Below are 15,545 nucleotides of genomic sequence, written 5' to 3'. Positions count from 1 at the left end.
TTCTTTGTAAAGTCCATATTTTCATTTAAGCAGTAAAGAGTGATGTGTTCTCTAGGTTTCTGTATAATGACGTCATTGCTTCTTTACTTAATGTTTTCAGTCTAGTTCTTGAACAAATAGAGATGCCAAGGCAATAGGAAGTCAATTTTCTCCATTAATTCGTTTTTCTTAATCTATCTTTAGCTCCATTTAACCGAGTAATATAGCAGTACAGAAATTAATGATGCATCACAAAGGACAGAGAAATTGTCCAGACAGTCAATATCGTCAGAAAGCAGTACCACATTAGTGATGGGGTGGATTTATTCCCAAACTGTGTATGCACATGATAGCAATATTGAATGATACATTTGTAACAGAAAACCCACTCTGGTGACCTTTAATTTGTTTTCTGCCCAAGGATAAAGATTACAATTGGAGGAAAGTTACTAAGCAACAGTGCCTAGCAAGTTTCATTTACAACACTCCTTCCTGCTCAACCTCCCTGCAGCTCGCACAGTATTTCACAAAGGGGCTAAACCTCAGATTCAGTTGCAAAGCCTTCCTTTGTAGGACACTAGAGACACAGAAATCGAGTTAAATCATTTTGTTTACTCAAATTTAAACCAAGAAATATGAACTAATTCAAGAGTCAGAACCAAATTGAAATGTCTGAAGTACAAGAATTAAACACTGTACAAAATTCATATCGTCATCCAACACACATTCCATTTCTAACCCATCAGTTTTGGGATTCATTCAGGAAATACTTAAAAACAGGCCTTTTTTCCTTTTTTTTTTTTTTTTAAATTTTACAGGTTCTATTGAGAGTGCTCCTAACAGCCTTGTACAAAACACGATCATCTGTCATCTTGTGAGATGTTATTAAAAGGCAGCATTCATTAATTAACAGATTAATAGAGATTTTCCTTCTATGAATTAATTTTGATTGTCTGTTTATATCAGAGTATCTAAAGTGTGCCAATCTACCACTTCAAGAAATATTTCACAATACTGAGAGTTGGGTTTTTTTTCTCTGTCAGTAAATATAATAGGAAAGTACTAAATCTGCACAGTGATATGACTGTAAATGGATCCTCTATTTTTACTTCCACATTTTATCTATTAGCCTGCTCAACAGAAATTTAGCTGTTGATTCTGAGCCTGCAAGTGAGATCAGTCAAACTGGCTTCACTAAAGTCAGCAGTACATCCTGTTTTATTGCACACCATGCCCAAACTCCACAACTTCAACAACAGCTGAAATAGAACACACCATTTTAAATGGTATCCAAAATTGTTTTAAGGCAGGATTCTTCTAGTTACTAGTACCTGGCAAGTGTTAGGTGCTATGTTTTATATTTAGATGTTTAAATCTATCACAGTTTATGTTGTGAAAGACGTACCTTGAAGATTAACACCACTGGTTGTGGATAGAGTAGAGATTTGTTTTGGATACATCAGATGGTAGTTGACACCTTCTTTACCCAAGTGTACCCATTTTGCCAGGTCTTAATTGCCTTCATCAAGGGCCAGGTTTAGGTTTAAGAGTGTCCATGTGTTGCTCAAGTTCCACCCAAAACCCTGGGAAAATAATCTTGAACTTTCTCGTATTCAATGAGCTAATTTTCCCCATTTGCAAGCACAAATCAAAGGGATCAATAAAAAAAATTTTAAACTAAAGTAAATAAAAAAGCTCTTGACAAAATGGTTAAATTTTAATGGGTAAAAGAGAGCACCTAGCATACAGTTACAGCAACAATAATTTTACTGTCTTCTGCTGAGAGGGCAGTGCTTGGCCAGCTGCTCGCTCCTCCTTCCTAAGACAGCCTTCACTCAACACTTAGGACTCCTGTGTGTTGCAAGGCAGCAAGGCCTTGTCAGCTTCAACTTTCACAGAATTATAGAATCATAGAATTTTTAAGGTTGGAAGAGACCTTCAAGATCATCAGTCCCACTGTCTACCCAGCACTACCACTGTAACTCCTGAACAATTAAGCCGCATCCCCAAGTGCCAGATCCAGATACTTCTCCAACACCTCCAGGGACAGTGGTTCCATCATCTTCCCGGGCAACCTGCTTCAATGCCTGACCACCCTAGCAGGGAACAAGTTTCAGATATCTAGTCTGAATCTCCCCTGTCTCAGCTGAAGGCCATTTCTCTTGTCCTCTCACTGCAGGCACAGCAGAAGAGACTGATCCCTACCTCCCTACAGCCTCCTTTCAGGGACTTGTGATGAGGTCCCCCCAAGCCTCCTCTTCATACTAAACAAACCCATCTCACTTAGATGTTCCTCATCAGGTGTTTTCTAGACCCCTCACAAGACTTGTTGCCCTTCTTTGGTGTGTTGTTTTCCATCACATAAAAATCTCTTTTCTAAAGATGTCTTTTTCTGCTCCTTATCTTTTATAGCCCATGTTCAAAGTTAAATGCTTTAGATAAGTCTAACATTCCTCAGGCAGGTTTAAAAAGTCTTAAGTGACCTTGACTCCTCCACACTCTCACAGCTACAAAATTTTGTCCTTTATGCTAAAAGGCTCTTGTTCAGAGAGAAATGTTTCTCAAATATAATGAAGCAGCCTATGCAAAGCAAACATGTTTCAGGCATACCTACTGGTCTTTTCTGTTCCTCATGCCTTTGCTCTGCCAGTTGTCAGCCTTTCTGTTCCTTTTCTAATCTGTCTTTCTTTGCCCTGGGGAATTTGTGTGGTGGGAGAGGGTGCCAGAAATTTGCTTTCACTTTGGGCCTCAGCCACTAGCTTTACCCAAAGCTAACGTATATTTAATATGATACAGCCAATAACCCTTTCTGCCAACCTCTGATCATGTGCCAGCTGAAGAATGCTGTGAAGTACTGTCTTCTGACTAAATCTCAAAGCCCACATATAAATTCCTGATTAGTGGTGGGTGAGATTACTGGGGATGTGTGTATGTACCCCTCTGTTTCTGTGCCAACTGAAATTTCTCCATACTGTAGGATATCTATGGAAGCAGGCTCCAGAGAACCTTCTGTTGTTGCAGTAGGTGCATAAGGCAAAGCTGCTGCAGGGTTTTTCCTGGTAGCTTCATTTCCTGACTCAAAAAGTTGGGTAACACTTTTGTGCACAGTTAATTGGTGGTCATGATTCACTGGGGGAGTTTTGGCGTTTCAGTGGCGGATGTAAGAACATCCTCATGCGTGAAGTGTACATGGAAGAATTTAATGATGTAGGTTTCTTTGGGAGTATACTACCTTTTCATGGAAGCTTGATTTGTTTTCTTTCTTCATAGATCAGCAGAGAAAAAGAAGACTGAGGGTAATTAAGTTTCTTTTCTTGGAAGATCTTTTTATTTTTTCTTTTTTTTTTTTTTTCTCTACTCACCCTTCCTTCATTTCACCCCTCCCACCCCAGCATTTTTTGGAGTGGTTAAGAAAGGTGTAGTACAAAGATCAAAATGTTAAGGGAACCAGGGGGAAGTGATTGAGAAGGTCTTTCTGAGGATGACAGCTCTGCCTTGTAATACAATACTATTTCTCATGGGAGTGGGTGGGAGGCCAGCCTAAATTTCCTCTTGCTGTCCTGCCAAATTCCCCAAATTGCATAACTGTGTATTCTCCTTACACAGTGGTACCCTTGGCATCACTAGCAAATCTGCAGGGAAGCAGTGGAGCAGCTGGAGGCTTGAAGGTGGACCAAAATTGGTAGAGGACAGACTTGGTTAGCCAAAAAACAACACAAACGCAAACCCACAAACTGAATTTACTAACTCTCCCATGTATAACCGAACAGCACAGTACAGATTTAATAACATACACTATTTTGTTCTAAATGCACTCCATCTAGGAAAAATAAGTTTATCGGGATAAGCAAAGGGCCCATGGGGAGTTCATCAGTTCATTTTCAAGTCACAAGATGTGTTTTACTTGGCTTTGGAACCTTTTTGTGCAAGATTAATATGAAACTGCTGAAACGCAAACTGACAAAAAGACATATTTTTACTGGTTGGTGCTTTTCCCTCTGTGCCATTATTTTCATCAGGAGGCCCCATTGCTGCCTTTCCCATCACTGCTGCCTTAGACTGACAGGAGGATGAGGTACTTGTTGGCTTCTGTGAGGAAATGAAAGAACGAATACTGGAAGAGCAGAATGACCAGTGTAACTCATAAGGATATAACCCTGAAGGCTTTTGTTTTGTCACTACACCAAATCAAAAGAAAAGAATTTGGACTTTCTTGGAGGGGAGTGTCAAGCATGGCTAGCCTGGTGTAGGTTCTGCCTGAGTAAGCAGGGAAAGATTTACCTCCTTTAGAAAAATATTTATGCATCTTAGAAGTTCAGGTAGCAAAATCCATTACTTTTGCAGCTTCACCAAGTTTCACTGCAGCCTACCCTAGCCCTGTATGCCAGCTGACTATCACTAAGGCAAGGAAAAAGCAAGTACACCCACAGTGATTTTGATAATCTTGCTCTTATTGCCTGTCTGCAGCACCTTAAAAAGGCTCAGTGCTGTCGCTGGGATTGCTTGAGAGGCTGGGTACTACTCAGCATGTGTAAGGGTAGGAGTATCTGGCTCCAAAATGGTTTCTTTTTCTCTCCTTGCTACAGGACCTGGAAAAGACAAGGGTGTGTGGGCGGGCCTGGAGTCCCTCCAAAGAAAGTGTGAGGCCTTGGGCAAAACAAATCCATCAGGTCTCTCATTTCTTCCAAATATAGGTCTGTTCTGAGTAATAGCCAAACTCAAGTCTAAATTCCACATTGAACCGTTTCTGAGGGAATACATGAAAAAGACCCTATGGCCCAGAGAGTCTGTCTATAGAAAATATTTTGATAGCTCTTCCGCTCTGGCATTATCTTCTACTTAAAAAGAAAGAAAAGGAAAACACACAAAATTTGAGCACATGATTCAATTTTCACTGAAAAAGAACTGATTGATGAAAATAATACTTCTGAAAACAATATGTTGTGAGCTATCAAATATTTTTGCCTATGCACCAATTGGCAAGAAGCAGACAGATAAATTATTACAATATGTAAGAAAACAAATTGCTCTGAGGAGGAATGGTGAGAGTGTGTGTGTGTGTGTGTGTGTGTGTGTGTGTGTGTGTGTGTGTGTGTTTATGAGCAGGATAAGTGGAACTAAACCCATAAAAGCATGCTGAGACATCATCTTCCATCACAGCAGAAATGTACTGGATGCAAAGGAACTCACTTCAGCTCTGTCCCTGGCTGAATTTCTAGCAAAACGGGGTTTATGATATGCAAGTGGTCTCCTGGAGTAGAATTTTTTAAAAAATTAAAATAAAAAACGAGCTTGGGATGTTCCTGCTGTTAAGAGGAAGGGGATGTCATATGCATTTTTGCCAAGATGCTTCCAAATTTTTCAGGCATCACCACATTTTAATAAAATGGAACAATTGCAGGAGATCCACAGATCCTGAATATTGCTGCTCATGGAAAAATTTTCAGAAGTGCTGTAGACATGAAGCTGTAAGAACCATCATTCTATTAACTTTCAATTAGACAATTTCTATAGAGCCTGACAAGTGGAAAAATCACAGTGAGATAAAGTCTGTATGAAGTAACAGCCTCTGGGTTGCTCTGTGGTGACTGTCTGTGTACATGTTACTATCCCACAGTGAGGAGTTCAGGCAGACATGGTAGTTAATTTCTCAATAACTCATTTTCCATCAGGAGCCAAACCACCTCACATTTTCCTCAGAGCTCAGATCCTACAGGATCCACTAGCAGGTGGTGGGTAGCAGTGGACAAGGCAGCCATGTGCTAAATACAATTTTGAATATATAAGTAGAGCTTCTAAGTGGCACAGGATAAATCTACCCTTACATTTGTAGATAACTATCACCCAGCTTGAGCCATGAGATCCACATTTTCCCTTCTTATGCCATGCCTGTAACCTGCATCAACCCCATCTGCTTGCACTGCTGCAAAGAGGAGAGGGAACCCTTCTGCTCTGGAGCATCCTTCTCTTTTCCTGAACTTCCCTCTATTTGTGCACTGTAGAGGAAGGAAGGGGACACAAACTGCATGAAAGTCTGGAACAGGCAAAAATAAGACTGGAAACATGACCTGTGGAACATACATAAATTTCAGGCACATCTCAGGAGTTGGAAAGTGAGACGACTTGCAGAACATACCAGATATTTTTCCCATAGAAAGGCTATACAGCTGCTAGTGTGGTTGATCTTAGCTTTTCCACCAGGTGTTCCATAGATTTGGCCTTTTGATCACTATTATAATCATCATGACATCAATAAGAGGCAAAGATTTCTAAGAGTATCCAGGGGAATCTGAATTCCATGAAAAAAAGCAATGGAAGGGTATTTGCTAAAGGGCTTTTTATAAGTATTTCCTTACACAAGAATTTCCTTCCTGGAAGTTTAATTTCCCATTCAAATTATGCATCTGTGGCAGAGCCAGAGTACCTTGGACCTTTTATTTTCTGCCTTTTCTTTCAATGAAGGTACAAATATTCTGTGATCTTAAATGTGACAAGAAATCATTTTGTCGTATTCCAACGCTACTGAATGAGTACCTAAAAATAGTGAGCAGAAGCGCTCCTCTAACAAATTGTTGTCATGCCATTGAGACAGCAAGTGCAACACTGTGTAGATGAAAAGTTACCACGCTATTTTGTGACAGACAACATGAAAAGGTGTCAAGGGAAGGAAAAAAAACCTGTAAGAGTCTCATAAGTGTGTTACAAAGAGATGTAGCTCCTATCACCTACCAAAACTTGGAGTAAGTCTTGTTTGTCATTGAAACATTCTAAGCAGAAGCTCATTATTTCATCCAAGTTAGCAGCTTAAATTACAGTGAAAAGATTACCTGAACTGAGGTGGTTTGTGCATTTAGGATTTCTGCCTGCAAGCACAACTTCATTTCTAAGCCTTCAAGCGCTAGCACCATCTACAATATCTCAGTGACAGGTGAGATGTACTGCTGTGGTTTTAAGAGAGGTTTTCAAGGGCAAAGCAGAAGTTTTTCAGTTCCTCATTTATCTGGTGGAGTGCCCTCTTGACTTTGTGTGGTGTATTCAAAACCTCTATGCTGCTGGTGAAGGGGTCATAGCGCAAAGCAAAAGGCTTCTTGATCTTCGTTGTGTAGTTCCTGTGGGGAGACAGGACAGAGCTCCTAGTTCAAAAGGCATTTCCTTAAGTGCAAAACCTGCAGGATCTCATTTCTCAGGGTGTAGTCATGGCCTTACTGGGGAGCAGAGGATGCTGTGACACCTCCTCACTGATTCTCCTGAGCTTTGCCTGGTGCAGCACATCCTGCCCACGGCTGAACCACTTGCAGCTCCAAAGAGCTGCAGTGCCTCATCTCAGCCTGGCTGGCTGAGACCCGTCTGTGCTCTCACAGCTCTGCATTCACACAATTCAGAGTTATTACAACCACAAGCTGAGGAATGCAGGAGCACAGCATATCTACCGCCTTCACTTCCAAGAAATAACCTGGAGCAGCTCTTTCTGTGTAACATTCTAAAAACCTGTTGATACTAGGCATCCTGAGCTATTTTTCTGTCTCTATTAGAAGAAAAAACATGATTGCTTGCCATTTTTGACAATATTTCCATTAAGTACACGCTGGTAGGAACCCCCAGTACTGATGTTGCCTTATGCTTTCCGTGCTGACAGATTCTTGTGCTTCAGTTATTTTGAGCAGCCTTGGCTGTGCAACTGTCTTGAAAAAAATTTATGAAAAAGCTTCATGCCTGAGAGTGGTGTATTCCTTGTCCTCGTACGTTCTTTGCAGGTTTGCCTGAGTCAAATGCTTGGCAAGTCCTATCTCTTCTGCCAGTGAGTTCTCACCCACGTTCTTACACATATTAAAAATTTAATGTGAACATTCAGATTTAAGATGAGGAGCCTAATTAGCCACAGCTATAGCCCCAGCAGACAGTGCTTCTGGGGAAGAGGCGGGGAGAGTAGGGAGAGTCTGGCTCAGGTTCTCTTCCTCTAATAAATTCCTCATTTCAGCTCCTACATGCTCCCCAGTAGCTCACTCCACAACCAACATCCTGCCTCCAGCCAGAATTGGTCATATTGTTCTAACTGCTGGAGATGAAGGCCAGAATTTAAACCCTGCTTACGTAAATTAAAAAAAAAAAAAAAAAAAGGAAAAAAACCCCAAAACATCCTTACTGCACATCACACTGTTAAGGAAATGTGTTTAGAAACACCTCAAGCTAATTTGAAAAATGTTATTTTGGGTTGCAGACAGCTACTTTGTTCTACAAATTAGATTGCCCGTGAATGCTGATTCTGGATTCTTCTGCAGATATAATCAGAGGAGAAAACCAATCTTGTTTTTAAGCCCCCTGCTGATCCATGTTAATTCCAGCAACTGCTATAAAATTTCCATGTGGCCTTGGGTAAATCAGCTCTTCACCATCTCCTGTTTGTATGGACTAGCACATAGGGTGAGACTGCACTCTCACAGTTCAATTACAGAATTTACTTCAGAAGGTGCTAAAATGAAGCATTGTTAAGACGAAACATGGGCTAGGACACAGCAAAAAAAAAAATCCAGAATTTCTGTGAGTGTCTTCTGAAATAAACAAGCTCGTGCTGAACTTTGTTGTACAAAAGCAACTATGCAGATGCAGTGAGATAGCCTGGCATGGTTATTGCAATAATAATAGATGTATTTGAGATTAAGAATCAACCCAGTGTGCCCCCCTCAATGAAAATACCACAAACACTTTACTTACTGAAGCTTGACCTTGGCATCTTCCAGATTTTCTGCTATGAAATAGACAGGCTGGAAGGCTTGATCCTGATAGGGGTGAACTGCAGTCACTTCTGGATCAAAAGGCTTGTGCTCTGGCTTGTTTGACAAAGCGTACTTTGCAGCAGGAACAACACCGGTTAGAGCAGGTGAATGAACAGAGTAAGAATTAGTTCCTGCTGGGCTGTGAAATTCTCTTCGGGGAATAGTTAAGGGTAATAGAAAGTCCTGTGATTTCATACATCAGAGCTCACAAATAGCATTTTAAAGATTTATATATTTATATTTCCTGTATTACAGTGGTATACAACTGGATAGCACAGCCATATTCTCAGACAGGGAGGGGTAAAGTCTATCCCACCCCCCAAAATACAAATATCCAGATGAAAAAAATATTGTGAAGTGTCCTGGGTACAAACTAAAAGCATGAAACCATTTTTTCCACCTTCAGAGTGGACAGAGGGCCCCATTCATCTAGGGATAGTCTTTTAGTACCCACCCTTTTCTGAGATCTGCCTCATTCCCTTTCTCTCTTCTTCCCCAGTCCTCAGAAGGCTCCCTTCACCATTTTATAATCCAAATGTCAACTCTCAGGATACTACTTGTGAATAAATAACTGGTAAGAGTGGGTGATGCTGCTCAAGACTTTCAGTTTAATCTGCTAGCTGGAAAAATTCAGACAGTACTCCTAAGCACATATTTAGACATTTCAATGAACTGGTGCAGAAACAAATACCAAGCTTAAAAAACCCAAAAAAACAAACAAACCAAAAACCCCAAACAACCAAAACCCAAAAACTCCCAAGAATATATAAAATATGGTGTTTTTCTTGCTCTTCATTTGCAGTGTGTAATTGAAGAGTAAACCTTGGATAGCACTCATACAATCTAAGATGGTTGGTATACACAAACATAGGCTGCTCTTAGAATCTTAGAACCTCTGGGGAACTAATGGGAAAAGATTTCAGTAACTCAAAACCTGACAGGGGTCCCACTATACTGTCAGTGTTGAAGCAGAACTGAAATCCCATTGATTTCAGTGGAACTTCAGCTCGAAACCGGATGGCCTTAAAGGCCTCTACAAGTTAAGTACTGGGTGTGCTGCAAGAAAAGCATATGTAGCACTGAGTGTTGCCAGAAGTGTGGTATGAGCCATAAGATTTTACAGTATGTAGTACAGAGTCCAGCTGAGTGTTAACAGAAGAAGCATTTGGGATAATGTAGAACAGCTGACAGAGTATAGTGAAATAAACAGTGCAATACTGAGAGTTTTTGGGGAGGAATTCTTACAGTTCAGAGGAGGCAAGTTTGGCCAGCAGTCAGAGCCATTACAACTGCTCAGTTTAGACACTGGGATGATTACCCTTCTGATACCTAGCTGCTGTTCTAAATGCTTTGTTAGATAACAGGGATTCAAGTGAAAGACTCGTGCAGAGTGTGTGCAGCTCTACCTTTCATCCTTTGCCTTTCCCACAAATTATGCCCTGAGTTTGGGAAGGATCAATTCATCCACAGAAAATATCTACCTGAACCTGAGTTCAAACTGGTAAGAGTGAGTGCCGTGGAGAAAAGGGAAATGTTTTGAAGATTTCATAGTCAGGATGTGGTTCCCTTGGTTACAGTCACACACCCACAGACAGTACAGGCTGCAGTTCAGGGATATTCCCAGGCTTCATGCTGATGCTAAATTCTCATACAGCATGAGCAGGATGACTGCTGCTTGCCCTCTCCCACTGGATAGTTGCTATCTTCTTGTAGCCCACCATCTAACCTTAGTAACTCATGCCCTTATTCCCTCTTTGGTGACTGAATCATTCGTCTACTCCTGCCTAGAAGCCTTCCAGTGCAAGGAAACCTCTCCCTTGTCCAGGCTGCTGCAGTTCCTTCAACACACGACCTGCAGTGAGATTCCTACTGTATTTGCTCTATTCACTGCCAACGAAGTGTGAAAACTTCACTGCTTGTGCCAAATATGTTGATCAGCTAAATGACAGGGAATCAAGTCTGGGACCTCCATGCAGAAGTCTGTGTCTGGGCCATTGAGAAGACTGGTAGATAATTATTAGGTTGGATAATGGCTTTCTGCCAAGCAGCAACAAAACTTATCTAGAGCAATAAACTGAATTCTCATGAGCCTCACTATCTTCCAATCTTCATCTTCTCTAACAGATCTGTCTAGACACTGCTTTATGTCTAAAAAAAAATCCCTTCTATGAAACAGGCACTGCACTACACATATTTTCTCTCTTCAGCTGTAAAAGAAGCAGTTGGTACAGGTTTGCAATTTGCTAACATGTGCTTAGCCATTGGACCTCACCACTTTACCCACACTGCCGCTATCTATACTGCAGTTAGAATCAGATGCTCAGGCAGACTAGAATGAATAAATAGAAATATTTCTACTTTTTAGTTTTGTTCTAAATAAAAATCTGTGAGATGAAATCAGTCAGCTAAAGAAGGAAATTTCAGCACTTAAGTTCATGGATATAATTAACTTATGTACAACAAGTTTCGGGAGCTCAAGGTGAAGGGCAGAGAACCATTAAGCCATTGACCCAGAAGGTGCACAGTGAGGAACTTGCAGAGCTCACAAAGGGATTCTGCAGGGTGAAGAGCAAAACTGCTGGTTAACTGCTTGCCCATGTTCTGATTTAGGTGTTTTACATAAGATGAACATGCTGAAAGGGTGATAATCATGTTTATTACCTGTTGAATATAAATGCTATCACTCCTGCATGTATTTTCAGTAATAAGATGGATGAACAGAGACCTAGACCCAGCTTTATCAAAATTTTATCCAGTAGCTTTACCCAGCAATTGCCTGGGATAAAAGTAATGACAAAGAAACTGCCATTTATCAGCTCAAGGACAGTGAGGACTTCCACTGTCAGCCTCAGAGGTAGGCAGTGTGAGATGCAGTTGTACTGTTTTGTTCTATATAGCACAGTTTTGTGCACAAGCAGTCCTTGTATACAGTTTTAACCAAAAGCAGAAGAGCTTTTTAATATTTGATTACAGAATTCACAGAATGAGGTTGGAAGAGACCTTCAAGATAATCGAATTCAACCCACACCCTAACACCTCAACTAAACTATGGCACCGAGTGCCACATCCAGTCTTTTTTTAAAGCACATCCAGGGATGGTGACTCCACCACTGCCCCAAACAGACCATTCCAGTACTTTATTGCTCTTTTCATGAAAAAATTCTTCCTAATGTCCAACCTGTATCTCCCCTGGTGCAGCTTGAGACTATGTCCTCTCGTTCTGTCATTGCTGCCTGGTGAAAGAGACCGACCCCACCTGACTACAAACAACTTTCAGGGAGCTGTAGAGAGTGATAAGGTCACCCCTGAGTCTCCTTTTCTCCAGGCTAAACAACCTCGGCTCCCTCAGTTGTTCCTCACAGGATTTGTGTTCCAAGCCCCTCACCAGCCTTGTTGCCTCCTCTGGACACTCTCAAGCGTCTCAAGGTCCTTCCTAAGCTTGAGGGTGTCTGGAGGAGAAAAGGGTGGAAATAGAGGAGAGAGAGCACAGGTCTGGTGCACTCAAATCCAGACACCAAAAGTGAGCATTTCTCATGAAATTTTTACCTTCATTTGATTCAAACAGAAAAAGGAGGTAACCACATGCGGATAGAGTTTGCTGTGCATATTGCTATGAAAGCTACATAAATATAAGCAGTATGATTACCTCTGCTGTTTAGTACCCTGTTTAATGTGTGAATGAACTCGATTTAAAACCATGAGGTACTAAGCCAGGGTGAGTAGAATGAATGTTGCCTTGAACTGTGCTTTGATTGGACATTTCTGTATTTTACTGGCTAACTAAAAGCAAGTTTATGTTTCCTGTTTGCTGTGAGTGAATATAGCAAGTACTGAAGGACTCCCAGATAAACAGCAGCTTCAGCAGTACATAGTGAAGTTGATGAGCAATCAGGCCGAGATCAGGCTGTTACGTAGAAAGGAAGTCATATTAATTCCTCTAGAGGGCTAATGAACACGCAGATCTTTCAGCTTATTAAGAGAGAAAGCTCTCCACAGTTACCTCACAAAAATCTCCAAATTGCAAGTGTTGTGAGGTAAACAATGCTAAACTCAGCAAGGGTAAAAGTGAAGGTTGGTATCTGGGAAGGTTCCCCTTTCTCGGTGTTAATTTCAGCTGCCCTTCTGGGGACTCCTACTTGAAATGCCTTGAGATACATCAAAATGTTGGACTGGGAGATGGGGTGACCTGTACACAACTGGGATAGTTTTGTAAAATGTTTACTGTCATGACAACCCATCTATTTCCAGTTCTGGGAGTCCAAGCCATGCTAATTCAGCCACAATTTTGTGTGAATGTATCATGTATCTGGCTGTTAGGCTGCTGAGTTTATGTATTTAGCTTAAAATATATCTCTCATAAAAAAAGAAAAAAGGTTTCTGGTTTATAAAAATGCTTGAAAAGAGTGGTATTTATTTTCCTTTGGCTCTTACCAATTTAAAAAAAAAAAATATCCAATATCTGCAGAGCTTGAAGCATTGGAGCCCTACTGACACCAGTTTAGGGCTTTTGCATTTAAAAAATTATCACCTGCATCAGTGCTCTTCAAAATTAAGGAGCAATTAATATCTGTCCTATCAGCTATTTAGTCAAAGGAGGGGAAACCCACTTTCTGTAAAAGTGTGCAAGTCCTCTTTCTACAGTTCATCTGCCTAAGCAAGGCATTATGAAATCTGTGTTCACAGATTTTGATCTATGTAAAACTAGAGCTGACATTCGTTTTGAAATGTATTTAGGAATAAAAAGTACTAAAGTAATTTCTTTTTTCAGGGTCCATGCTATTTCCAGTTTCTTTATACTTCATTTGGTCCAGTCAGCCTGTGTCTTTCTGGTTCATATGTGTGTGAATGTCAATAGCATGGACAAAATAGCCAAGTTCATATCAGGCATAATATTGCCCTCTAGTGAGTAATTCAGAAAGGAACATGAGTTTTGTGTCAAAGGCAGCCGCATTACTACTGGCAGAAGCAGGAAGGAACAAATGTAGTATTTTATGGGATGGTTGCTTTCACTGCATTTCATCTCTTGAGATGAAAGACGGGTACAGTACCACAGTAGCTTTTCCCCTACTCAATAGCTTCTGTGAAGGGAGAATTATTCCTTTGTAAAATAAAAATTTGAATTTTGAATCATATTAATTTTTGTAGAAAAACATAGTTTGCTTTTCCCAGAGTTCAGGAAAGTTGATTATAGAAATCTTTCAATACTATGCATTTGACACATACCATCAGCTCCCCATAAGATGAAAGCAGTCCTGCCCCATAAGCTTTGATCAATCCATTTTGCTTGCAGAGGCCAAACTCCACAGTGAACCAGTAAAGCTGGGAATAAGAACAACTTGTGAAAAACAGGAATTTTTAAACTTCTCATATTTTCTTTAATTTTCTTTTATCTTCCGTTCCTTAATATCTTTGTATCTTCAAATTCTACAGTTGCATATTTTAAGAATTTTTTTTTCCCTCAGCATATAACACACGCTAAACATAACATGTGTTTTTTCAAAACTTGTTGTCCACTTAGAAAAAAAAAATAAAAACTTTGAATGACAATACATGGGTAAATAAAGTAACATCCTTTTCTTTCTTTGGAAGATGTTACCAATTACCCTGCAACCTCTTACCCCAGAGCCTCACCATACTCAGTGGAAGCTGACAGCTTTCCACCCACAGTCCCCAGAAGGACAGGTAGATCCTGACAGAGTATTCAGGACCTTTGGAAAGGTATTTGAAAGGAGAGTTTCCCTCCTTTTTTTCCATGTGGTCCCACTCTAAAGAATTGAAAAACACCTTTTTCCAAATTGTGCCAATTATATCTCAGTCATGCTCCAGCAGAAAATATACAATTCTCTGGGTTTTTCTTGTGATAAAAACATACTTAGGACCATACTTCCTTTACCTGCTGGACAACAGGTGGAAGAAAGCAACTCTTGGCTCTGCCAAACTTTTAGTGCTTCCGTTATAAAATCTGAGGAAACGGACAGTGGAGGACAAGTCCTGGACACAGCCTGATGCCCTGAGAAGCTGGATGGGCATTGTGCAAAGGGAAAATATGGTAAACGAGGCATTTCAAGAATATATTTACAACTCTCAATGTTCCTTTAGAGACCCAGAACACTTTACTGCCTCATACACAGGGATAGACCTTGGCCTCATAGGTAAGGCATTTTCAGGAGCCTGCTTAAAGAACCACAGACAATTTGTAAAACTATGTGAAGCTCTGTATTTTTCTGTCTATTTTTCCTTTTTTGTACATTATCTTTCTTTCGCTCACACTCCCTTACACACCTTTTCATTTTGATGATTTGGCTTTAGCTTTCAAATTTATCACTGAAGAAACAACATGCCAGGATCTTTCTTTTTGTAGGATCCTGAGCTGCTTTCTCTACAGCTCAGCAAATAATTACATGTTTATATTCTGTTAATAATCTTGATTGTCATTATTTCACAGTGAAAAGTCCTTTAAATATCTTCTCATTTAATTTTTTAGGGTTTTTGACTGCAGAATGAGACATGGGAGGAGGAGGAATTCTTTTTAGTGTTTCTTAAGATATCCTGTATTTGGCTTTTGGTTAGTGAGATTCTTCAAGCTCTCACTGTTTTAACAGTACAAAAAATGTATTAGTGGCACTCTGGATGACAAGGACACTGGCAGTTTCCCTTCTGTAGTGCGTGTATCCACCTGCTTAGAGAAGTCATGGGGTTGAATGAAATAATGGCATTTCAAAATTCATCTTACAAATGTTTTAGACCATGGCAACAAACAATTTTGAGATGCTTTAAAGAAACTTCTAAGCT

General features: G+C 40.3%; 1 protein-coding gene across 1 annotated transcript in view; it reads right to left on the bottom strand.

The window, feature by feature from the left end:
* Positions 1-3,703: 3,703 nt before the first annotated feature.
* The window catches only part of LOC116995243 (tyrosine 3-monooxygenase-like), a 30,667-nt gene continuing 18,825 nt past the window's right edge, over positions 3,704-15,545 (bottom strand). The window contains exons 10-12 of the mRNA XM_033057732.1: positions 13,977-14,072; positions 8,692-8,825; positions 3,704-7,088 (exon numbers count right to left, since the gene is read on the bottom strand). Of these exons, the coding sequence (XP_032913623.1) occupies positions 6,929-7,088; positions 8,692-8,825; positions 13,977-14,072 (390 nt within the window). The 3' untranslated portion in view covers positions 3,704-6,928. The remainder of the gene's footprint in view (positions 7,089-8,691; positions 8,826-13,976; positions 14,073-15,545) is intronic.

Source organism: Catharus ustulatus, chromosome 4, assembly GCF_009819885.2.
Source record: "Catharus ustulatus isolate bCatUst1 chromosome 4, bCatUst1.pri.v2, whole genome shotgun sequence".
NCBI lineage: Eukaryota > Metazoa > Chordata > Aves > Passeriformes > Turdidae > Catharus > Catharus ustulatus.
Note: the sequence above shows the minus strand (reverse complement) of the source record. Positions and strands in the feature narration are given on the sequence as shown.